Source organism: Lissotriton vulgaris, chromosome 7 (genome assembly GCF_964263255.1).
Source record: "Lissotriton vulgaris chromosome 7, aLisVul1.2, whole genome shotgun sequence".
Classification (NCBI taxonomy): Eukaryota; Metazoa; Chordata; class Amphibia; order Caudata; family Salamandridae; genus Lissotriton; species Lissotriton vulgaris.
The window spans coordinates 1,170,206,882-1,170,231,114 of NC_141695.1; the positions used below are offsets into that span (position 1 = coordinate 1,170,206,882).

Below are 24,233 nucleotides of genomic sequence, written 5' to 3' on the forward strand. Positions count from 1 at the left end.
TCCCTCCCGGTGCAGTTCATCTGAGTGCTACCTCGCCTTGTTTACGTACAGGTGGCGATGGGGGCGGGCAGATATTTTATGGTGGGGGTGGGTCTAGTTGGGAGGCGGGGCCTCAATTGTACTGAAGGAAGGTGAGGGAGTAGGGCTAGGAGTAAAGCCATTATCGTTAGAAATGGAAGCATTTCCAATGTGCACCAAAGCTGCTGCTCCTTACCGAAGCTTAAAGTTGTCAATCAGGTTTGAGAGGTTTCAAAAAAGTCATCCTATAAGTCATCTGTCTCAAAGTCTGTTCATAACAAATTCCAGATATCTAAAGACATCCTTATCTTTGACCCTGAAGCTATCCTTATGACAAACTTAGCAGAGTGTTCACAAATTGTTGTTTTTCCACATAGGCGTCCTGGAAAATGAAATGTCTTGAATCCAAATTTCTCTTTGGCATGCCAAGAGCAACAGTGCACATTCAGAGCCAGACATATGTCATAATGTCGATAGTTACGCCTTCTCACTCCCAGACGGTGCTAATTACTTTAGGTCTGCTCGCTGTCTAGGAAAAGAGCAGCTGAACAGAAGTTGCAGATGTTCCTGTACCTCACAGACACCAGATCAAGAACCACGAATGTAGTCTCTTCTTGTGCAGCCAATTATTGGTGAATCTGAAAGTCCCAAAGCCAGAGGCCCAAGAACATGCTGTGAAATCTGTTCAGTTCTGGCTAGAAAGCCAGTCCCCGGGGTTCTATAATTTAGTCTCCGAGTGCTGCCTTTACCGAGTTCCAGAAAGTTCATGCTTCCATTACCTGAACAATTACCTTGTGTGGTTAGTTGGATCCAGTTTGCTCCTGGTCCTCTGAGCCATCTTTGGGCTAGCATTTGCTATAAACTAACCCAAATCTTCACTGATATTTTTAAAAAAGAAAAGGGTTATCTGTGCCACTCTGCACTCGCTCAAACCCATTTCCCAAACACAGTAGCCGGCTTTAACCAAATTATTCATATGTTCCCCAGAAATTTAGGTCCGCATGGTGATTCAAGATGCACCTGGATGTGGAATAGAATGGTTGGGAAAAGGAAATGGGGAATCATATATAGAAGAGAGGAAAACAATAGAAGGGGAGAAGGAAGAGGGGGAAGCAGTGAAGCCAATGAAAATGGACTCCGAATGAGAAAATAGGTAAGGCAGAAGCAATCAATAAAGGTGTATTGTGGCAATCAAGGGAAGGATTAAATGGTAGTCAAGATACAGGTGAGGTTACAACTAAAGAAAACACATTGATATGAAAATCAAAGAAAGAATGAGGGGACAGCGAAGGGATGATCTAGAAGAGTATACAATCAAGAAAAGGGAAACAAAACAGCAAGAGGTGTATGAGGAGATAATCACGGAAAGGATGCCGTGATAACCAAGAAAGGAGTAAAGAGACATATGAATGAACATATGAGAAGACACTGTATTGAGGTGAGTATCCGAATAGGAGTGAAGAGACAGAGAAGGGATATGTAGACAGTGAAGAAAGGGAAAGAGAGAGTTAAGGAAGGGAAGAGACCGCAAAGGAAGTGTGAGGTAGCAATCCATAACGGAGTGAAGAGTCAATGGTGGACTGATGAAGAGACAGGCAGTCAAGAAAGGGAAGAGAAGACCGTTGCGGAAGGAATGAGTTGAAAAGGAATTACTGATGTTACAGTGTAGGATGGAAAAACCGTGAAGGAAGTGGTAAAGAGGAATTCAAGAAAAAGATAAGGTTACAGCTTAGGCCAGTCTTGTTTGGCAACCAGGAATTTCATTGAATATTTTATGAGTGGTCCTACAGAAATAGTTGTGAAAACAACAGTTTTTTAGTCGATTTAATAAAGAAGTCGCAATCCGATCCACATCATTAACGTTCAAGAGGTAGGTTGTAAATTGTGGCTCACTCCGATTGGGAGCCATTACAGGGATGATGGCCTGCTAGGATCAGCAGATTACAAAGTTTTTGATTGCCTCTCGAAAAAGAAAACATTTTTTTAGGTAACCCATTTTCTTTAAAGTAAATGGGACTACATTTATAAAAGCACATTTTAGAATTGGCAGTGGTTTACTGGACCACTGCCTAGTCCCAACCTAAACAAACTTTTTTTAAGCTTCACTAAGGGCAAGAGGGCGATCCTCTCTTTTCTGAATGCATTTCCTCCCCAACTTGGATGCTGGTAATTTTTCAATGATTTGTGGCTAGATTTTGGTTAAAAAAGATTGATACATCACATACTGACTCGCAGTTCAGAAGGGACGCCTACATCACACTCAAACAAATTGCAAATTATTATTCATTCGCTGAGCCATTTTAGATGTAGGTTAAAGTTTAGAGACTTTAAAAATGGTTTATTAGTGCATTCAAAAACGTATTTTATATGGGATAGCCATGATCATGTGTGCAGGCATATTCAAGATGTGGTCTTATGCTATACAGAGCGTACAAATACATGAAACCTTTTTTTAATCATCCTTTAATTCTCTGTCCTTTGAATTGTATACTGTGATATCATCCACCAAGCCAGTTGAGAATATTTTCAAGGCGCCAAATATGGCAGTCATAACTTTAAATAGCTTCCAGATCATGAAAGTCTTGGACTTCCTGACTCGTATTTATTTTTTGAGGTTTTGGGCCTTCTTCTAGGCTTAACTGTGATTTTCACAAAGTGGCAGTTTGCAAGACTAAATGGATTATTTGAGTTACATTTAGATTGTTCTTGGACTACTACTCCACATGTCATGCCACAAGCTGGAGTCTCAAAACTTGATACAAGAAAAAAAAATTATCTTCATAATTATACACGGCAGAGGTGAAGCGAATGAATTTGAGGTACAAATTCTACATTATCAAACAACTTGGTATACAATTGAGCAGGATGGAGGCATTCTAGAGGATGGGACCAAATTCATGACCTTTAAAACGGCAAAGCAATTGGGGCCGGGTCAAAAGTACCTAAATACATGTGAGACGATATTGCTGGATACATTATTGACGTTAGTTTCAGTGCTTAATTTGAGCTGGTAGTTTCTGGTACTTGGCACCCGCACTTGTCACACCAGTGCTTGTGACCTTCTGCCACAAGGTGGCGCTCTCTGGCTAACTTAGAGATGAGAAGAACAATAGTTCATTTTTATTTCAATATTCATTAAAAACGATTATTACCTGCCATTCTTCTAGCTCTAGGCGGCCCAAATAGTCCGAATTGTCACACCTGTAGGAGTGTGATGGTTAGTAGTTATGTTGTTACTATCACTGGCAGCATGACGGGGAAATGTTTGGTGCGAGCAGCAGTGGCCTCCTGACGAGAGCCCTGGCGTTTTATTACAAATTAAGCACTGGTTAATTCACAGTATTTCGTACCCCATATCTGGTCGTTGAGTTTTGCAGCTGACCTGGCGATGCGGCTGCCAGCGGTCCCATTAACAAAAGATATATACTGCCCATCTGTTCACGTTTCAATCTGTTCACGTTTTAAGATACTGAAAAAGCCAGACAGGATTTCTAAGTGGAACCTTTATATGTAATCATGTGTGTTCATTTTTAACATGTCCTTTTTTGTCTTTGTTTACTTTAGCTAGCCGTCATACTGTCACTAAGGCACACATTTTAAGGTGTTCTTTTCTTACATATACTGTTTGAAGTATGTGTGCTGATAAAGGTGAAAATATCAGCTCTAGGTGATTTTGCACATTTTTGTACTGGCCTGGGACATTAAAATACTCTCACGAGAGTATAAAACCCGGTGAGGTGGCAAGCCTAGCTGGGGAATAACCCACAGGAGATGGTGTTGCAGGGCGGAGTCTTGTTGTTCCCCATAATCTCATCCGGACCCTTTCACTCTGTTAGTGGGCGAAATGTCCGAACAAAATACAGGGAATCGTTGTGTTCCCGCAGGTCTCGTGAAATCAGGCTACCGGTCAAATCAGTAGACATTTAAACCCAGTGACTTATTGAACAAGACCTTGACAAAACGTGCCGTTTTCTGTTTGCTATGTTTTTTCTCCCACGACTTATAACAGCTTTGAATGATGTTGTTTCGCCCTCTTTTAAAGTGGGCGAGCTTTTATGTCCGTGAAAACACTTGAACATGCACTCATATTGTCTCTTTTTTCCGGACTCAAGGATGCTTCCAGGGCCTCTCATGACGTACCAGTTTCAAAGGAGTTTCATCAAAGCAGCCAGTAAGTTTTCTACACGTGACCTTTTGAGTTAAAAAAATATATATATTGAAAAAAGTCTTTGCTTGTCGCCCGAGGCGAGTCCCACTCATTGCTGCTGCGTGTCTCTGCTCTCCTTGTTTCCTCAAGGTTAGTTTGAAAGGAATGTTCGAGAATGCGTCAGACTGTGACAGAGCATGTATGTATTTATGTAGATACAATAAGGGTGAACGGGGGCGTATGGGGAATAGAGAAGAAACACCTTTCACAATACTTGCTCGATCAATTAATATTTTCTCTAGATAAAACGCTCAGATTGTTTCCTGTAAAAAAAAATATTGATTTGTTGACACTGAAACCTTGGGAAAAATAATCAATAGTAAGTGCGCACACTACTATTTTTCTATAAACATGCAGTGCATGCAAGGTTTTCAACATTTATCTTGTATATACCAAGTGGCAGGCAGGTTTAAGTGTTTTTAACCTCTCGTGAAGCAAGAGAGAGGTGCTCGGCTTCAAAGATATGACATTTTTTCAGTAACTTAAATAGTTTGCTCTCTTCATTTGTTTTTCCACACTACCTGTGCGCTTACACATCAAATAAAATGGCCGAATGTTTCCATGAGTGCTGTCCAACTGGTGTGCCTGCCAGGTGTAGCTCCTAAATTGTGCTATTCGAATGAATGCAAGGAGTTATAACTGTATGCAGTAGAATCTGAATGACATTTCTAGGCTGTATGCTTAAGGCCTCATTTCTTTGGTCAAGCCTACAACAGCACATGCGCGCTCGCTAGCGAGAGACTATTGTTTACAATAACAGGTTTGGAGCCACCCATTGCTTTCTATTTGTTGACTTCATTGCCACTCTTTATTGCTGCCTCTTAACTGGCCAGCTCAGACCAAATGTCACTTCTGTTTGTTTCTGTGGAGTGCCAACCAAGCACAGATTGATTCAACTTAATCAGTGCCCGTCCTCTGCTTCAGATGGGATTCCGGTACTATTTTTTCTTCCTGCCTCCACCGACCCGTCTGGTACTCCCTCCCTCCTCCCCTGCACCTCCCTCATTTTTTTTACCTTATCCCCTTCTCCTGTTGCCCGTATTTGCTGTTCCTTCACCCCCGTTTCCCTCATACCCCTGTCGCTTCTTCCTCCAGCTTTCTTTTCTAAACAGCATGAGCTGCTTTGCAACATGGATTATATTTATTTTACAAAGCACTTTGACTTGCCACTGACACGTCATAGTGATTTGTTTTCTTTATTTTAAGCCAATAGATCTTTCATAGGAAGAATAGGTCAGTGGTGGATAGACTGGGCCGGACTGGGAACCTAAATCATCCCTGGGACTTTAGTCAGACCAGTCCCGCAGAGTGCGTAGTGAGCAAACCTGACCACTATAAGGTGAGTTTGGGAGGTGTGTGCGCGTGTGCAAGTAAGTGTGAAGTACTAGCTGGCCCTGGAGGCTGGAAATGGAAGGGAGTTGATTATGCTTGCATGCTGCTTTTGTTATTGGGGCTGATATTGCAGCACTGCTGCAAAACCGCCTCGCCCTTCCAGCCCTCTGGAGAAACGCCCAATGTCTGGTGCGGCCCTGTGGAAAGTTTCCATTTTCATCAGGGAGGGTGGTAACCCGAAGACCATGATTTCAGTCTTTGACCCTTTAGCTTTAGATTGTTTTGGCTCATCCAGGTTTTGCTAATCGTAAAACCATCAGCATCATCACTGAATTCGCAATCAGCTGTTGTTACTCTCAGATTTGAGTATCCTCGGCATAGAATTGGAATATTGGGTCCTTAGAAGGCTTTGTGTGTAAGAGTGGAGACTTGGGGGTTCTGACTAGCCTCTTACATCACTGAACAGGGTGTGGAGGTCAACTATCCAAGTATAACTAATTGTGATCAGTCTTTGAGGAATGATTTGATCCAGGTTAGGTATTGGTCTGCGACTTGGCCTCATGGCTTCAGTCTGTGCTGAAGAATACATATATTGTTCTGCCATGTCAAAGGTAATGAGCATTTCCAGGAGGGTGAGCAGGCATTTGAATCCTCATCTGTGTTTTGAATAAAGCCATCCCAAATATTCTAGAGTGTGTTCTGTCCCATGATTTACTGGAAAGGGGCGTGGTCAAGTCTTTTGAATTGCCCTGTCTAAGATAGTGTCTGGATTGTCTCCGGTTCCCAAACCAAGATAAAGTTTGTTTTGCTTGTGATGTTAATTCCTATTTGAAGTCTGTATAAAGCAGGCATTAACAAATGAAGAATGCTTTGCAGCACGTTTATTTCCTTATTTTTCAAGGCATTACCATCCTGCAGATGCTATTTTTGTGATCGATTTTTTGGTTCTGTGGGACTGAAGTGCTTTTGGATTTTCAGTTAGGTTTCTTCTGTCGCTCTTTCCTTTTCTCTGATGTCAGGGAGGGCTGGGTGCTTCCTTAATCTAAGTTGTATTATAATTAAAATTCAATCAAGAACTGGAAGTTTGACTGTAAGTTTTTTTTATTTTTATACTTACTGGAACCCTCTTCAAGAGAGACTTATACATATGAAAGGTGTTATTTAAGATCTGATAGAGACTTCTAGCTGGAGATTCCTTACCTTTGAATTTCCCAGGCATCGGGCTGAATCTGGAAACTTTTGCATGTGCAGTACCCGTGTGCGCTGTCCAGTGGCTCCGTATGGCTCCGCGTGACGTTGGTGGCATCAGTTATGACAGCGGTCACCAGGCCCGGACATCAGTTCTTTTTTCCTCTTCAATTATGCGCTGAATCGGAGAAGAGCTACCCCCTTTCTCTTTTTGACAAGCTTTTTTGAAATTTTGTCAACAAAATCTTTTCTTGTCTCGAGGATGTCATCTAGATGTACAGGGTTCAAACCATGTGGTGCCTGTCACCACACCATTTCGGTAATGGACCCCCACCTCATCTGCTTGTGGTTCCTTGAGTGCAACCTTGACAAAAATTCGTGCTTGGACTGCCAGGCCATGACTCCAAAGGCCTTGCGGGAGCGATCTTTGAAGCTTTTTGCGGCCCAGCAGTTGACACCGTCAAGCACGACTCCTCGGAGATCTGGGTCCTGTTCGAGGAACAGAAGGTTGCAAGACTACTCCTTGAGCTCCAAGTCCACCTTTTAATACTGGATGTCCACGGGACACTCAGGGAAGAGGCACAAAAAGAAGTCCAAATGGACTTCAACTTCACTTCGTCTGTCATCCGTTGATGAGAAAGGAAAGGTGCATCAATGTTGTAGGCATGGTTCTGCGGAGCTGGAGCCAGGTTTGACTCCGCACCTCCCCCCATTTCCAGGAGCAATCACCACTCAATTAAAGAATTATAGGAGGCCATACACCGAGGATTTGAGCGGGCCAACCCCTTCAGTGAGCTTCTGGCACCACGGGGTCGGTGGAGGCACCAGGTTCTGCACCAACGTCTCCGGCTGCCAAGTTGTGTGAGGACGCGGTTCATTCGACCTCTGAATGGTAGCCAGAAGTTGTCTGCCACCCAGCCCCTGGCAGCTGCAACCTCCATGCATTCCTAGTTTGATTCTGTAAAGCCATTATGCTCCAGTCAGAGGGAGAATTAAACACCATCTCTGCTGAAGGTCCATAAGATCAGACTAATGGATCTTGCAGATAATTCAAGAAGGCTATTTTCTTCGCTTTCTTTTGTTTCCTCTTCCTTTACCGCCAACTCAAGAACGGCTGGTGGAGGATTACTCAGAGAGCAAGTTACATCTCTCCTGGCCAAGGGAGCTACAAAAAAAGGTCCCAATTTCAAATGTAGGCAGTGGTTACTAGTCCGCTACTTTGAGATAACGAAAAAAAAGTTGTGGCACATGTTGGACCTTTGGACTGTCAATCTTCTCAACAAGCATTTGCAATGCAATAGGTCTCGCATTATTAAAGTTTGAGCTATTGGCATTGCTAAATAATGCAACACCAATAGCTCAGACTTTAATAATGCGAGATCTATTGCATTGCTATGCTCTGCCCTTTCTTTTTTTCATGGCCAGATCTTCTCCCTACATCCAAGAGAATTATAGAAGAGTGCCTGTCCATTCCGTTATATGAGGTATGAGTGTCACTCTCCAAAGTTGCTATTGAACGCTTTCTAACATCTGAAACAACCACTTTGTACTTGTAGTCTATGCTTATGAGAAGCAAGGCTGGCAGTCTCTTTTACTGCCAGCCTTGCTCATCGTAAGCAACGACTATACGTTCAAAGTGCGTGTTTATGCACCGATTGCAGGTTTGAAAAACAAATGAATAAAAGGCATTGCCATTTACAATGCCAATAGCTCAAACTTTAATAATGCAAACCTTTTGCATTGTAAATGCTTGTTTTATCCTATCCTGGTGCCACTGTACAATCTCATTGTAGCAGCAAAATCGCAGTTACATTGCACAGGTGATCAATTTTACAAGAAAATTGTAATTGGACAGCAGAGTTGATGGCAAAGAGCGCAGGAATCGTTTTCTTACCTGCGCTTCCAGCGGATGATATCCAGAGGCAGATGTCTTATGGCGCGTTGTCATCCCTTGTCGCCAGCAAGATGGACTGCACCAGGAAGCCACTCTGCCTGACACTGACCATGTTGGCTCTGTACACCATTACTGCAGATTCTGATCATTGCACCTTCTGCGGTGTCCACAAAGGTGTGGTTAGTGGCGCTTAACCGTATGGTTAAACTGGACATTTAATGTATTTATTTATTTGAATTGTGTCTAGCGCTTGCTAGACCCGAGGGTATCAGAGGCTATACAGGTCACGTGATTACGTATACAAGAGGTATATGAGGGCATTCAAATTAATGTACTTCAAAGAACAATACAGCGTTAAGTGGTAAAAAAGTCACAAAGTATAAGACAAGGATGCATTGCAAAAAGGAACTGGAAATCCGGCTATTTTCACTGGCCACAAGCTGGCACCATCGTTCTTTTTCACTGGACAGGACCACTGTATCATGCTCTACACAGCCAACTCCCGCCTGTTGTGCGCTCCTGCTGCCAGCTTTCAAGTGGCCACAATGTGTGTGGGAGTTTGTGTGTGTGTGGAGGTGGTTGGAGGAGACCCGGCCATGCTCTGAACCGCACCCCGTTGAAAACGGGGCTCCAGGTGCAGTTGATGGAACCCGGGGAGCCAGAGCAGAAAATGGAGCACTGGAACGTTGGGACCATCCACTAAAGTCAGACATTAACGACATCTAACCGCCCGTTCAATGAAAGCGCGCTGTGACAATGAGCCTCCATTCCTCATAAAACTGTCAAAGATCATCAGATCAACGAATACTAGAAATGGTCATATATCTTGGCAACAATGTCCTAATTCACCACCCAGTATGTTACAGATAATAGGAAAGGACAATCTACTGCACATCAGTGTCAATTGGGGAGAGGATGTGGTCTGATGGCTAGACTGCCGACTTTGGTGCTGAAAACCAGGGTTCGAGATTTGGGGTCGCGTCCACATCCTGTGATTCTGGGCAGATTACTTGATCTCCCCGTCCGTACCTGAATGCGTAATGTGGATACAGTGCTCGTGTAAAGCGATCCAATACCTTTGGGTTGAGTTCGCTCTATATAAATATGCAACAACAAAAAAATAAAAAATGCCTCCTCATGACAGAAATTTTTTTTTGCACTTTTAAAAGAATTCCAAGTGAGTTGAGTGATTAGTGATGGATGCCCAAGAACATTAGAAGTGTCTGTAAACAAATCTCAGACTCGAAAACAATAGAAACAGCCAGAGAAAACTTGAATGTTTCCTGATCTAATGCTTGCATATGAATCACCACACGCTGTGTGATTACACTTCTGGTGCAGGCTTTCTCGAGTTCAAACAACTTGCTGAGGAGGATTCACTCACAACTCTGGCTCATTTATAGAGGTGTTAAGCAGTTGCGCAGTGCCTGCGTTTCTCAAGATTTTGTGGTCTCTTTGTAACTGCCTCAATATATGTCGAGCCTGACCAATCCATGTGCAGTATTTTAATGGTAATTGCCTGTTACGAACTTTCAGATGAGGTGGCCATTATCAGCACCGAGGAGTGTGGGTCTGTCAATGCCTGTCTAAAGTTTGTGAATTTTTCTACAAGACCCCGCTGTGCCGTCAGGTGACGTTCTCACTGGCGGTACTTCGTCGGTAGTGCCCAAGGGAGCGGGTCCAGGAACGCACCGCTCACACCTGCACTTTCAGATTTAAAGCAACAGTGCACCTTTTAGTTTCGTTCAGATGTCGCCCTCTCCTGCAAAGCTCGTCCCACCTCACGTGTACCTCTTCTGTTTCCATTAACAGGGGGTGATACTACACAGACTGCTGTAATATCTGAGGGGCCCGCCCTGTGAATAATCAGGCTCGACTTTGGCGCTTCTTCGTGGAAGCAGATGCTCTCTCTGCACTGAGCTGCACGGGAAGTTTATGGCGCATTGTGCTGAGAGTGACCCCTCTTGAATAAGTGGGATTTAGAGAACATCGCCCGCTCCGCCATAAAGAAAAAGCAGAAGAGATTCCTGCAGATGACATTCGTTTATGGAGAATGAACTCCAGATTTGAACCCGGAGTTCCATGTTATAAAAACATTAAATTAAACACTTGCACGTTTACGAATGACAAAGAAATGCACCCTTTACCAGCCAGGGCAAAAGCAACCCTGAGAAACTGTGTGTGGGGAGGGAGGCGATCGCAAAACTGAAAGTGATCGGAAAAAGCCGCAAGTGGTGCGCAGCCCATATGCTTTCAAATATCGCGCCTGTGTCTGGGCACGATAATTGAAAGCATATGGCAGGAAATGCGCGTAATAGACACCAATAGGCCTGGGGCGGAGCTATGCGCCTGCCTCTGGCCTATTGGTGTCTCTTTCACAAAACAACACGCAGTGAAAGGCCAATAGCAGGCCGCAAATGGAAATTCACACGCACAAAACCCTGCCAAAAGGACTCTGGCTGCGCGAACACTGCTGCGCAGTGTATCACTAGGCCGAGACCTAAAAACAATCAAGATGCTCATGTTGACTTAGATCTTGTCTGCCCTAGACCAAGGAGACTGGCTGGTAGCTCTGGACTTGCAGAATGCTTAATTTCACATCACCATCCTGCCTGCCCACAGGCGTTACTTGCCGTTCAAGGAAAGCCACAAGCACTTTCAATTCACTGTGCTTCCATTTGGGCTTACTAGTGCCCCTCGGATGTTCACCAAGGGGATGGCGGTGGTTGCAGCTCATCTGCACAGGTTAGGGGTGTCATCAGTCTTCTCTAATCTTGGCGACTGGCTGTTGAAGGTGCCATTGCCCCAGGCTGTCGTCTCCCACCTCCAGACTATGTCGGACCTCCTGCATTCACTGGGAATCTCTATAAATGTGCCAAAGTCTCACCTGACTCCTTCTGAGATGCTCCCTTTCACCATAGCTGTTCTGGTCACCGTGCAGTTTAGGGCTTATTCTCCCGGGCAGTGAGCCCAGGATATTCAGACTAGGATACAAATGTTTCAGCCTCTTTCCTGAATTTTGGTGAGAATGACATTGAGGCTGCTTGGACTCAAGACTTCCTGCATCCTGTTGGTACATCACGCCAGATGGCATATGCAGGCTCTGGAATGGGACCTGAATTTTCAGTGGGTGCCACATCAGAGGAATCTCTCTAATGTGGTCCAGAACTTGGAGGTATCTACAAAAACCCTGCTGTGGTGGTTGACGAACCACGATTGGCTCAGAGGCAGACCCCTCTCCCTTCCCCAACCACATCTCACAGTAGTAACAGATGCGTCACTCCTGGGATGGGGCGGCCAACTGGGAGAGGTGGCGATCAGGGGACACTGGTCTCTGACTGAGTCAAGGCTCCACACCAATTTATTGGAGCTTTGGACGCTCCATCTTGCCTTGAAAGCTTTTCTTCCCTCTGTAAAAGGGAAGTTAGTGCAAGTGTTAACAGACCACACCACCACCATGTGGTACTGCAACAAGCAGTGGGTTAGTGGACCCTTTGTCAAGAGTCCCTGCGTCTCTGGACATGGCTGGAACAGCCGGGCATAACCCTGGTGGTTAAACACCTGGAAGGTTCTCAGAACGCTATTGCAGACTAACTCAGCCATCAATGCCTAGCGGATCACAAATGGCATCTCCAGTCAGAGATGGCTCAAGGTCTCTTTCAGCAGTGGGGAGTGCCCTGGTTAGATCTGTTGGCCTCTGAAGAGTACCCACAATGTCTGCAGTGTTACACGCTGGATTTTCCAAGGCGGCTATCGCCCGGCAATGCTTTTCGTCACAAGTGGAGCTCAGGCCTCCTGTAAGCCTTTGTGCTCCTATCACTTCTGCCCAGAGTTCTCAAGAAGATCAAGGATGACCGGACCCAGGTCATTCTTGTAGCTCCGAACTGGGCACAGAGAGTCTAGTATCCAGAGCTTCTTCGAATGAGCATCAATCCTCCGATGAGTCTGCACTTCGGGATGATCTTCTGTTGCAGCAGCAGGGGATGCTCCTCCACTCGAACCTGTCCACTCTCTGCCTCCTTGCGTGGAGATTTAGCAGTGACAGTTGATAGCTTTCAACCTCCGTCCCGAAGTATGTAATGTTATTTTGGCGCAGCCACTAAGACCGTATATGCCTGCCCTTGGCAAACATTTTTAAAATATTGTACAGGAAGGTCGATTGACTCTCTCTGCTTCTCTGTCTAATATTCTTTTCTTTATTCTTACCCATGCCCAGCAGGGCTCTGCTTTGGGTACTCTCGGTGGTTATTTTTATGCTCAGTCCGCTTTATCTGAAAGAGACTATTAGTTATAGATTCCTTACCTTAGAATCACCCTCAGGCATCAGACTGGATCCAGAGAATTTTTTTCAGCAGTACCCCTGAAAGTCGGTAGGTGGTGTCGGTCGACTCCACATTCGTTATTGACGTTGTGATCGCAGGAATGACATTGCAGCATCTACTATGACTCCGCCGCAGCGAGCTGACATCAGTTCATTCTTTTTCCGCGCCAGCCAGCGCAGATCCAGAGAGAGTGGTACCCTTAGTCACCTTTTGAATAACACTTTGACTTTTTTTGACATTTTTCGAGTCGTTAGACTCCTGATGCACGTAGGGATGTCTCATTGTTGGACCGGCTTCAAACCTTGTGACACCTGTCACAAGTTGATGTCGGTCACGGACCAGCACCTCGTGTGCCTCTGGTGCCTGGAGCGCAACCACGATGCAAATTGGACTCGGCATGGGGCTCTAGGCCTTAGATGCTGGCAGCTCCAGCCTCAACGCCGCAAGCCCCCAGAGATCCAGGCCTGGGTCCGGATCAGCGCTGGTTGAGCTCATGACACCTCCCCAGGCGCCGAATCCTCTGACGCTTCCGCTACCTCTTGTGTTCACGGCCAGCCTCCACCCTGACGTGGATACGGAGCCGGACTGACATCAATCCACACCAGTACAGGCACCGGCTAGTACTTTTGTACCCCTGTTCTACCCTGGCGTTCACTTTTGCCGTGAGTGGCTGTCAGAGGAGGGTGAGGAGGACTCGGAGGGGTCTGTGGACACTCTGGCAGACAGGCTAGACGACCCGGACCGGAGAGAGGAGTTAGGTGATGCCAGTGGTCTGGACACCTCCCCAGACCTTGGTATTCTTTCTCCCCCTACCGTGGCAACGGAGGAGGGAGCCACTTACGCTGTGGTGTTGTATAGGGCGGCTCAGGCCTTGGGCCTTGAGCTTCCTACGGTGGCAGTCAGGACTAACCTCCTGACTGACTGAGGTGCTTCAGCTGGCAGCGGCCTTTGTAGAGCCCCCGCTGTCGTTCAGCGAAGCCCTAACAGACGTCCTTCTGGGTGCTTGGTCCAAGCCCAGCACAGGGGCTGCTGTGGATAGGATGATTTCCCGACGCCATCTCCCGGGCCTGGGTGACCCGATTTTTCTCTCCCAACAACCTACCCCTTGAGAGCTTGGTGGTTCAAGCCACAACATCCAAAGGTGCGTTCCCTACTGCTCCCCCAGAAAGGGAATCCAAGAAGCTGGACCATTTTGGGAAGATGTTTTCTTCCGCCAGCTTAGGACTGCAGTCGGTGAACACAGCATGTTGTTTGGGCCACTACACGCACTCTTTGTGGGACAGTGTTGTGCAAGGGCTGCCACAGGGCCCGTAGGAGGCCCGGACTGTACTCTCCCATGCTGTTGCAGAGGGTAGAGATGTAGCAAAGTTTGCCATTTGATGTGGGCTGGATACTGGCGACTCAATAGGTAGAAGATTGCTATGTCAGTAGCCTAGATACGATATGCCTGGCTGAGGTTCACTGGCTTTTCCGTGGATGTCCAATCAACCCTTTTGGACATGCCCTTTGATGGCCGTCGCCTGTTTGGCGACAAGGCTGACAATGCCCTGGAGCTATTCAAGGACTCTAGAGCTACGGCAAGATCCTTTGGCCTCGCTGCCACCACTCGTCCTATTCAGTCAGCCTTTCGTGGCTGCGGAAGGGGTGCCCCACCTCATCCCACTCAGGGCCACAGGCCGGGGACTTGGGACCCGGCGTCGTGGTCCTGGAGGCCAATGGGCAGGCCAGTCCACCAGTGCCCCCTCTGCATCAGCCTCCAAGCCTTCTTAGTCTGATCTTTTGGGCCACCAGTTGCCAATGGGCGGCAGGATTCGGCATCACCTCCTCCACTGCCACAACATCACATCGGACAGGTGGGTTTTGCAGATAGTCTGAAGGGGCTACTCCATCCCTTTTGAGACTACCCCTCCCTCCATGCCACCAGCATTCCATCGCATGTCGGTGGATCACTTGGCCCTTCTCCATCAGGAAGTTACGTCTCTCTTGGCCAAGGGAGCTATCGAGCATGTCCCTGTGCCAGAAGTGGGTCATAGTTGTATTTCCCACTACTTCATGGTACCCAAGAAGAGAAAAGGCCTGTATCCTATCTTGAATCTCGGGACGTCAATCGCTTCCTCCAGAAGGATAAGTTCAAAAAGTTAACATTGGCTCAGTTCTGGTCTGCCCCGAACCCTGGAGACTGGATGGTAGCGTTGGACTTGCAGGACGCTTATTTCCACATCCACATCCTGCCGGCCCACAGGCGTTACCTACGGTTCACAGTAGGCCAAAAGCATTTTCAGTTTACCGTGCTCCGCCTCACTGTAGTGTAGTTCATATATTCCCAATAAGCTCTGTGCATTGGAATAACATATCCTATAGATTTGACATAGGACTTATGTCTACTAGGTCTCTATCGAATATATTAGACTTAATTGTGAGTGCCAGCTAGCTCAGAGGTCACTAGAAACTTTCTCGAATACACAAGAAGGGATTAGTTTCTGACACTCGCATTAACATGACAACTTTGTTTCTCCAATAATAAAACTGGTCTTCAGAGTCGTGGAAACAATAGATAGATATTTTACTAAGTCAATCAAGCATGCTTCGTTTCATCAGAGGTGCAGAGAAATAGAGAGACAGGCATTTTCAATGAAAAGGGTTTATTGAACAGTCTTCTTTCTCAAGCAAGTAAAGTGAACTGCTACAATCGTAATACTAGTTGCAAAGTATAATGCGTACACTAAGAAGAGTATTATCAAATAATACTGTAAAAGCATTGTATGGTTTCTAAACCATAGATAAATACATACATAAATAACAATGGCTAAAAGTACTCAACTGGTGCTTCTAAAATACGCCTACCCCAATGTACCTAGCCTAAGTCTAGTACAAGGGAAGAAGTGAGGTGTAGCATAGGTTTCGTTTTCTTTGCCAAGAATCTATCCAAGTTTTCTCTTAGGGAATAATCAGCTCCGTACATTGGTTTTAGAATGAAGGAGGTCTGGTATCTCTGTCTCGGGACTCGATTTCCCAACAGCCCGCGAGGGGAGCTTGGGAACACTAGAGCTGGATTCTCAGCGAGAGAAAGGCAGCCTCTCTGTCAGAGCGTCAGCTGGGGGGGGTCGGCTTCCTTCTGCCCTTGCTGTAGCGAGCTGCGTCGGGCAAGTAGATAGTCGAGCTGCTCCTAACCACAGTGTCTTTGCTAGGGCAAGTGTAGGCATATTTATACCTTGAAGGTGCCTAGTTTGACGTAAAGTCAGGCATAATAACGTCATCAAAGAACCCCAAGGGAATGGTGGTAGTTTGAAAACTCCATGATTTCTAGGACAAATCAATATTCAAGCAAGGGGATGCCCCTGACTGCTGAAGCCGAGTTTTCCAAGAAATCGTTGTGGCTTTTTGGAACTAGTGGAAGTTGCCATGCCTTTATTTTGACTGGATGGCTTATGTCTAAATATGGGTATGATTTCTATGTCTATATAAGAGCAATGTGATTTATACCTATATAAGGACATGAATCGGTAAATTACGCTTGGATTCTAAAATGCTACACAACATCACAAGCACCCCTCAAGTGATGGCAGTGGTCACAGCTCACCTGGGCATATCAAGACTTCCAGTCTTCCCCTAGCTTGACTGGCTGTTGAAGGCGAGCTCGCCCCAGGCTGTCACCTCACACCTCCAGACTATGGTGGACCTCCTGCACTCGATGGGGTTCACTATCAATGTGCCGGTCACGCCTGATAACCACTCAAAAGCTCCTTTTCCTCTAGGCAGTTCTGCATACAGATTCGGGCTTATTCTCCCGAGCAGCGAGTCCAGGATATTCGGGCTATGATACCGATGTTTCAGCCTCATGTCCTCCTGCATCCTACTGGTGGATCATGCCAGGTGGCATGTGCGGGCTCTGCAGTGGGACCTGAAGTTCCAGTGGACACAGCATCAGGGGAATCTTTCCAATTGTGTCCAGATATCGGAGGGCACTGCACACCAATTGAAGAGGTGGCTAACGAACCAGGATTGGTTAAACTGCAAATCTTTTTTCTTCTACAACCAGAGTTCACAGTGGTGACAGATGTGTCACTCCTGGGATGGGGCAGCCGCATTGGGGAGGTGAACATCAGAGGCCTCTGGTCTCCGGTGGAGTCCGGGCTCCACATCAACCTTCTGGAGCTCCGAGCGATTCATCTTGCACTGAAAGCATTCCTTCTGCCAGAGAAAGGGTGGTGCAGGTGTTCACGGACTACACCACCACCATTTGGTACAGCAACAAACATGGTGGGGTGGGGTCGTGGACCCTATGTCAGGAGGCTTTTCGCCTTTGGCCGTGGCTGGAACATCAGGGCATTTCCCTGGTGGTTCAACACCTGGCAGGTTCTCTGAACGCCAGGGTGGACAAACTCAGCCACCGGTGCATGATGGATCACGATTTGCATCTTCACTTGGAGGTGGGGCAAGGTTCCTTTCAGCAGTGGGTAGAGCCTTGGTTGTATCTGTTCGCCACCGGAGAGAACGCGCAATGTCATCCGTTCTGCGCGTTGGAATTTCCAAGGCGGCACTCGATCGGCTGTGCTTTTCATCGCAAGTGGAATTGCGGTCTATTATACGCCTTTCCGCCTACACCACTTCTGCCCAAATTGCTGAAGATCAAGTGGGACCAGTCCCAAGTCATTCTTGTGTCTCAGGATTTGGCACGAAGAGTCTTTTATCCGGAGCTATTGCGCATGGCTGTCGATCCTCCAATCAGACTGCCTTTTCGGGAGGATCTTTTGTCGCAGCAGGGAACGGTTCTCCACGGGAACCTGTCCAGCCTCCACCTCCTTGCGTGGAAATTTAGCGACGGCAGTTGACAGCTTTTGACCTTCCTCCCGAAGTCTCTAATATTATCTTGGCAGTCAGGCATCCCTCTACTAAGACAGTATACGCCTTTAGATGGAACACATTTGTGGCATGGTGCACAGAAATGGCTGTGGATCCTCTTTCTGCCCCTCGTTCAGAGGTTCTCATCTTCATTCTTTCTTTGGCCCAGCAGGGCTCTGCTCTGGGCACCCTTAAAGGCTATCTTTCGGCCTATTCGGCCTTTCTTCGCCTTCCTGATCAGCCTTCTCTTTTGAAGTTCCCTATTGCTGGGGTAGCTATTTTAAGGTAAGGAATCTATAACTAATAGTCTCTTCCAGATGAACAAGTTACTTGCCTTTGGTAACAATATATCTGTAAGAGACATAGATAAGTTATAGATTCCTTACCACCCCACCCATCCTCCCTGTTCTGCAAATTGGCTTCTAGAGTAAAGGACTCCCTTTCAGGGCCCTAGTTTTGTGTACTAGTGGTCAGTGTCTTGTATGGCTCTGCGCTTCTGGCATGGAATGTCGTGTAAAGAACTGACCTCAGCACGCAGGGGCGGCATCTAAGTAGATACCACAACGTCATTCCGGCAACCACGACGCCAACGACTAATGTGGAGTCAACCGACGCCACCTACCGAGGTGCAGGGGTACTGCTGAAGAAAAATTCTCCAGATTCAGTGACGCCTGGGGGTAAGTCTAAGGTAAGGAATCTATAAGTAATATATGCCACTTACAGATATATTGTTACCGAAGGTAAGTAACTAGTTCATTGCAGCTGCCGGACCAACCTTTTTTATTCAAGTCCCTATTATAAATAGATTTTTAAAAGGCCTAGTACATATGTTTGCACCTACTCCCTTTATCATGCCACAGTGGGACTGTAGTTTAGTTCTCACATTCGTTGTGTGCTCCCTTTAAGCCCTTTGCACAATTGTGTCCCAAGGCTGCTTACCATCAAGATAGCCATCCTAGTGGCAATAACATCTGCCCGAATGGTGAGTGATTTGCAGGCTTCATCCTGTAAGCCTCCCTATATGAATAGATTTGTGGATAAGATTGTGCTCCGCACTCCTGCCTCATTAGTCCCATGAAGGTCCGTCAGTCACACTTTAGATCTCTTTTGCACCTCTAAGGAAGATGAGTCTCCTCACCGTCTGGACCCAAAAGAGCGTTGTTGTTCTACCTGGACTGCACCAGAGTTCTGGGTGGACGACCAACTCCTTGTGGGTGACGTGGAAGCTAGAAAAGTTCGGCCAGTACAGAAACTGACCATTCCACGCTGGGTCATTATCTCCAAAAAATCTTTATGCCCTAGCTAGGAAGCAGCCTCCTGAGGACTTATGGGCCCATTCTACCAGGGGTAAGCTGTGACATGGTGTTGGCTCGGGTGTCCTAGTTCTGGCTATCTGCAGGCAGCAACATGGGCATCTCTGCACATGTTTGCCAAGCACTACTGCCTGGACAGTGAGGTTTGCAGGGACGGGTATTTCGCCCGTTTGGTCCTGTGTGACTTTTTAGTGTAGATAATCTAACCCTGCCCACCACCAGGATGGTATGGCTTGGATATTTAGTTAAAGGTAAGGAGTCTGCAGCTAGAAGTCTCTATCATTTCATTTCCAATCTTTATTTCGACCATTCGGTCATAAAAGATACACAGTACAAATAAAAAATCATGTGACTCTGTCATAAACAGGTATAATATTAAGTACATATATTAAAAAGGATCTTATACAGACTTAAAACATCTTAAAAAAGAGAAGAATTTCTAGGTACTACCCAGCATTTTTAAAAAGCGATTACGCGTATACCAGACATTCGTAAGGAATTTGGAAAGTGCAAAAACGGTTGGGCCGGAAACATCGGATTTTAAAATCCTGTACATTGGTGCATATTCCCTGCCACCCAAATTCCTTATCAGAGGGAGGAGCCAGTATTTTCTAGCTGCCTTGTAGGCTGGGCAAAAGAAGGCCACGTGCAAGTCGTTTTCCTCCTTGTCAGCACAAACAGGACAGTACTTTGTGGAGGAAGGCGATGACCAGGAGCTTGTAAAGGACCGAAAAGGCAATGTGCCGTATCTCCATTGGAGAAACAGCTTCCTAGCAAGTATGGGATAGATAGGATCCAATGCTTTCTCAAATCTATAGAGATCCTTGCTTTGCAGGAACACAGATGATAGGGACCCATCTGGCTGTGTAGCTTGGGCCCTTGCCCATTTGTGTTCGTGGTACAAATTCGCCAGGGACCTCTTGGAGATGTTTGGTGCTACAATCGCCGTCTCAGTCCACAAATCGGGGAGCCCCAGTTCGAGGCAGGTAACTTGAATATTTTTGACCCAGGGAATGCTAAGCGCCTTATGATGATTCAGTATTTCGACCAGTTCCGCCCTATAGTCGGCGAGATCGTTGCTGCTCCACAGCCTACGCCAAAAGGCTATGGGTCTCAGACTTATCTCGTCAGCTAATGGTTGTAGCCCTAAATCAAGCCTCAAGGGGAGGAGCGGGGTACTAGGTGGGAGTGCGGCTATCTGTCTTATGAACTTATTTTCTGTTAGTGACAGGTTCCGGCAGGGTATATGGCCCCACAATTCAGCCCCGTACATAATCGCCCCCCTAGCCTGGGCCTTATATATCTGGATTAAAGCCCCCAAAGGGCGGTATGACGAGCCGGTCATCATCCGGGAGATGCCCCCAGTAGTTTGTATTAGTTTAAGGTTTGCCCTACTCTGGTGGGATCCCCAGGTCATGGATTCGTTGAGGGTCACACCAAGATATTCAAAGGTGGCTACTCTCTCAAGCCGCTCAGCTCCCAGTTGTGGATTCGGGCGCTGTTTCTGGCTCGGGTTCAAAAACCATGAATTTGGTTTTTGTAGCATTAATTTCTAACCCTCTATCAAGGCAGAAAGCCACGAAGGAATCAAGTATCCTTTGTATACCCATGGGGGTTTTAGATAGCAACAGTGTGTCGTCCGCAAACATAATTGCGGGCACCCTGCTGCCATTTAGTTTGGGGGCGTCAGTATAGTCAGTGGCATTGAGATGGGCGATTACCCCGTTGACAAAGAGGCAAAACAGGGTCGGCGCCAACACGCAGCCCTGTCTTACCCCTCGGCCAACGGGGAATCTGTCAGTCAATTCCTCCGACCTCCCACACCTCACGCGGGCGTAATTATTGTGATGCAGCCTCTGCAAGGTCACTAGGATGTCTGGGGGAACACCCATCTCTGCCAGGACGCTCCAGAGTTTCCCCCTGGGCACCAAGTCGAAGGCAGCCCGTAGGTCCACAAAAATTGTGTACAAACTGCCGCCCGCGAACTTTGCTGTCCTCCAATATATCAGATTCAATCTAAAAACCTGATACACTGTGGATACCCCCTTCCTAAATCCCGCCTGGTAGGGACTGAGGGCGCCCACCTCCTCCATCCAATCCTGAAGCCTGTTCAACAAAACCCTACCGAACAGCTTCTGTGCCACATCTATCAGGCTAATCGGTCTGTAGTTGGCTGGGAGGAGGGGCGAGTCCTTTTTAAAGATGGGGACCACCTCTGCCCCCAGCCAAGTACTAGGTATTTCCATCCCACCGAGAACACTGTTGAAAAGGGCAACAAGGTAAGGCGCCCAGACAGTGGGCTCCTGTTTAAACAAGTCCCCCGGTAAGCCGTCCAGTCCCGGCGCCTTCCCCGAAGTCTCTATCAGATAAATAAGTTACTTACCTTCTCTAACGCATTATCTGGTAGAGACAATATCTAGATGAAAATTCCTTACAGACCCACCCATGCCTCCCTGCCTCTGCTCCCAAACATGTCCAGGTCTGGACAAAGAACAGCTCTGTTCAGCTTTGAACTTGATTGCCCATAGAACGGGTGACTCCTCAGTAGCAATAGAAACACCCTGAAGAACAAGTTACTCTACTTCTGTAACTCATTATCCGGAAGAGACCATATCTAGCTCCAGATTCCTTAACTTTTAAATTTTCCAGTGAAATTAAAAAGGTGAGGGAGAAGAGTTTTTAGAAAAGTGAAAGAACGGGAAGCAAAGTGTGGAGGACATGAACGTCCTTTATTAGTCGCCTCTGCTACCCCTGGCATGTCCATTGCAACCTCAGCACTGTTCTTGTGACCCCTACTGTCAAGAGGCCGCCGGGTAGGAGCTGCCTGAAGGAGCTCCCCGTGCTTGGGGTCCCTTAACCGGGTATATCCCAGTTAGCAGCAGCCAGCGATCGTCTCTGGAACAAGAAGATCAAGAGCAACTGGATGTGCTAATTTCCACCCGGTGATCACCGTTGTGTCCAGCCAGGATCACAGCAGGAGTCCCGGAGCAGTCTCAGCAGCGGCGGAGAGAGGCTTCGGATCACGGATCAGCGCGGTGTCCAGTCCGCACCACAACAGAGGAGCCCCATCGGCGTGGAGGGCTGTAAGAGGCTCGGGTCGGTGGTAGTGGCTGTCCCGAAACATCAACAGCCGGCACCGGGACCAAGGCGAGACGAACACCGGACCCCTCCCCCCACCCCCAGTCAAAGCAGATGCTACACCGGGACCGGGGGTCGAGGCAACGACAACGGACCCCTGCCCATCGGCAGCAGAGGGCACTGGCTGCAGCACCGGGACCTGCGCGGATAGTTGTGGGCATAGGAAGTCTCCCGCCCGCTACGCTTCAGAGGCATAGAGGGCAGCCGGCATTGAAAACGAAGGCGAGACGAACACCGGACCCCTCCCCCACTCCCGATCAGCAACAGCTGCGGATACTATCCCGGGACTGAAGTCAACAACCACAACGGTCTGCGTGAACAGCCTAGGAGTTCTGACGGACGGCGGACGTGACTCCCGGTTGCCCCCCTCCCCACCCCTCCTAGCGGGCTGTTCATCGGGTCCCTAGGAGTGGCGTGACACACGACATCACCGAGCGAGACGGGAGGTGGTGCAGCTTAGGAGCTCTGGACGATGTGCAGGCAACAGCGAGGTTCATTCGGCGAGCATGACTCCAGGCGCCCCCCCCCCCTCTCATGCTGCTGCAAGGGCTCCAGGAGCAGTGCTGCGGAGCAGGCCGGCGGACCAACAGCCTTCTTGCGGTGCTGGCGGGGACAGAGGATCGGGCATGGGGACTAGCACGCAGCCTGCCAGTAATTCACCGCATCCTACTTCACCTCCTGAATAGACCCTGCAAAATGTGATATCGGCAATACTGCATCCTAAGCTCTAAGGCGCCACTGAGCTGAAAATAACCATAAGGTACTTTATTTACTCCACTCATTTCACATTTTTAAACCGCCATTGTTCACAAGGGCAGGGGTCACTAACTGAAACCATAAATCTCTGCCGGTACCTCCAGAGGCCCACGAGGCTCCTCGGCATATCTCCTCCACACAGGTCCAAAGCAATAACAACAAACAGAGGACTATGATTTCCCTTCTTGGCGGCCATCTTAGACTGTTCTCTCGCAGTGGCGGCCATCATGGACTAGTTCAATCTCACTATTGGAGCAAGAGCTGAGACCAGACACATAGTCTAAGTTCTACTACCGCGCTCCTTACTTGCCTGTATCTTGTGATAGTGTTTTCCTTTTATTGCAGCTTTTCTACATCTACTTGTTTTTGCAACTGTCCTTACCTATAATGCACCGACTGCTACAACATATATTCTTGGATACTTACAATGTACAACAATTTGTTTCTCTATGTACTGGCCCTATAACCTGTTATGAAACTGTTTCTTACCTGTAACGCACCGACTGTTTCCTCATATATTCCGGGGTGCCCACAGTTTACTCTATTTGTTCTTACGTAGTGGCCCTATATCCTGTTTTTTCCTGTAATGCACCGATTGAGATGCTGGGATTGAGATTTCTGTCATGACTTCAAACAAATTAGTTGTAAAGGGGCAGCTGAAATTCCAGGAGCCTAGTCCCAACAGCTCGACGACTTCGGAGGGCTGGAAGTGGTCCCCCGCTACACGGCGGAGGAGGGCACTGGACATCGAATGCTGTCTTATGTAAAGCGCTTTGATAACCTAATCGGCACAAGATCTTGAAATGTGCAACGTAACTGATTCTATGTAAACTGCTGTGATAACATGTAACGGAACTGGTGCTATGTAAAGCGCTCTGATAACCTAATCGGTTCAAGTTCGCGCTATAGAAAACTCTAAAAATAAATAAAATAAATAAATAAGAGGAAAAGCAGAGCCAATCACAGAAGGGAAACAGGGACCTAATGGACCCTATTTACTTTCTGGAACTCATAAACTCACCAAACACACAGGCTGTCTGTTTTTAACAAATTCTGTCTTGCTACACACACTCCAGTTAAGGAAAACGTTTTTCCCCCAATGTTGCTCACAGCAAGCCGTGCTGAAGGCAGTGCAGAGCGAACTGGGATTTACCCCTCAAAGGGAAAAGTGCTGCACAAAGCCCGACTTGCCGGAAGAGTGTGTTTCAGGGGTGTGCATTGTT

At 47.2% G+C, this 24,233-nt stretch overlaps 1 protein-coding gene across 6 annotated transcripts in view; it reads left to right on the plus strand.

Moving 5' to 3' along the window:
- The window catches only part of ARHGAP26 (Rho GTPase activating protein 26), a 2,045,367-nt gene that overhangs the window by 1,173,440 nt on the left and 847,694 nt on the right, over positions 1–24,233 (plus strand). For all 6 annotated transcript variants that reach the window (XM_086931644.1, XM_086931645.1, XM_086931643.1 and 3 more), the window contains exon 16: positions 4,131–4,189. In XM_086931644.1, the coding sequence (XP_086787770.1) occupies positions 4,131–4,189 (59 nt within the window). The remainder of the gene's footprint in view (positions 1–4,130; positions 4,190–24,233) is intronic.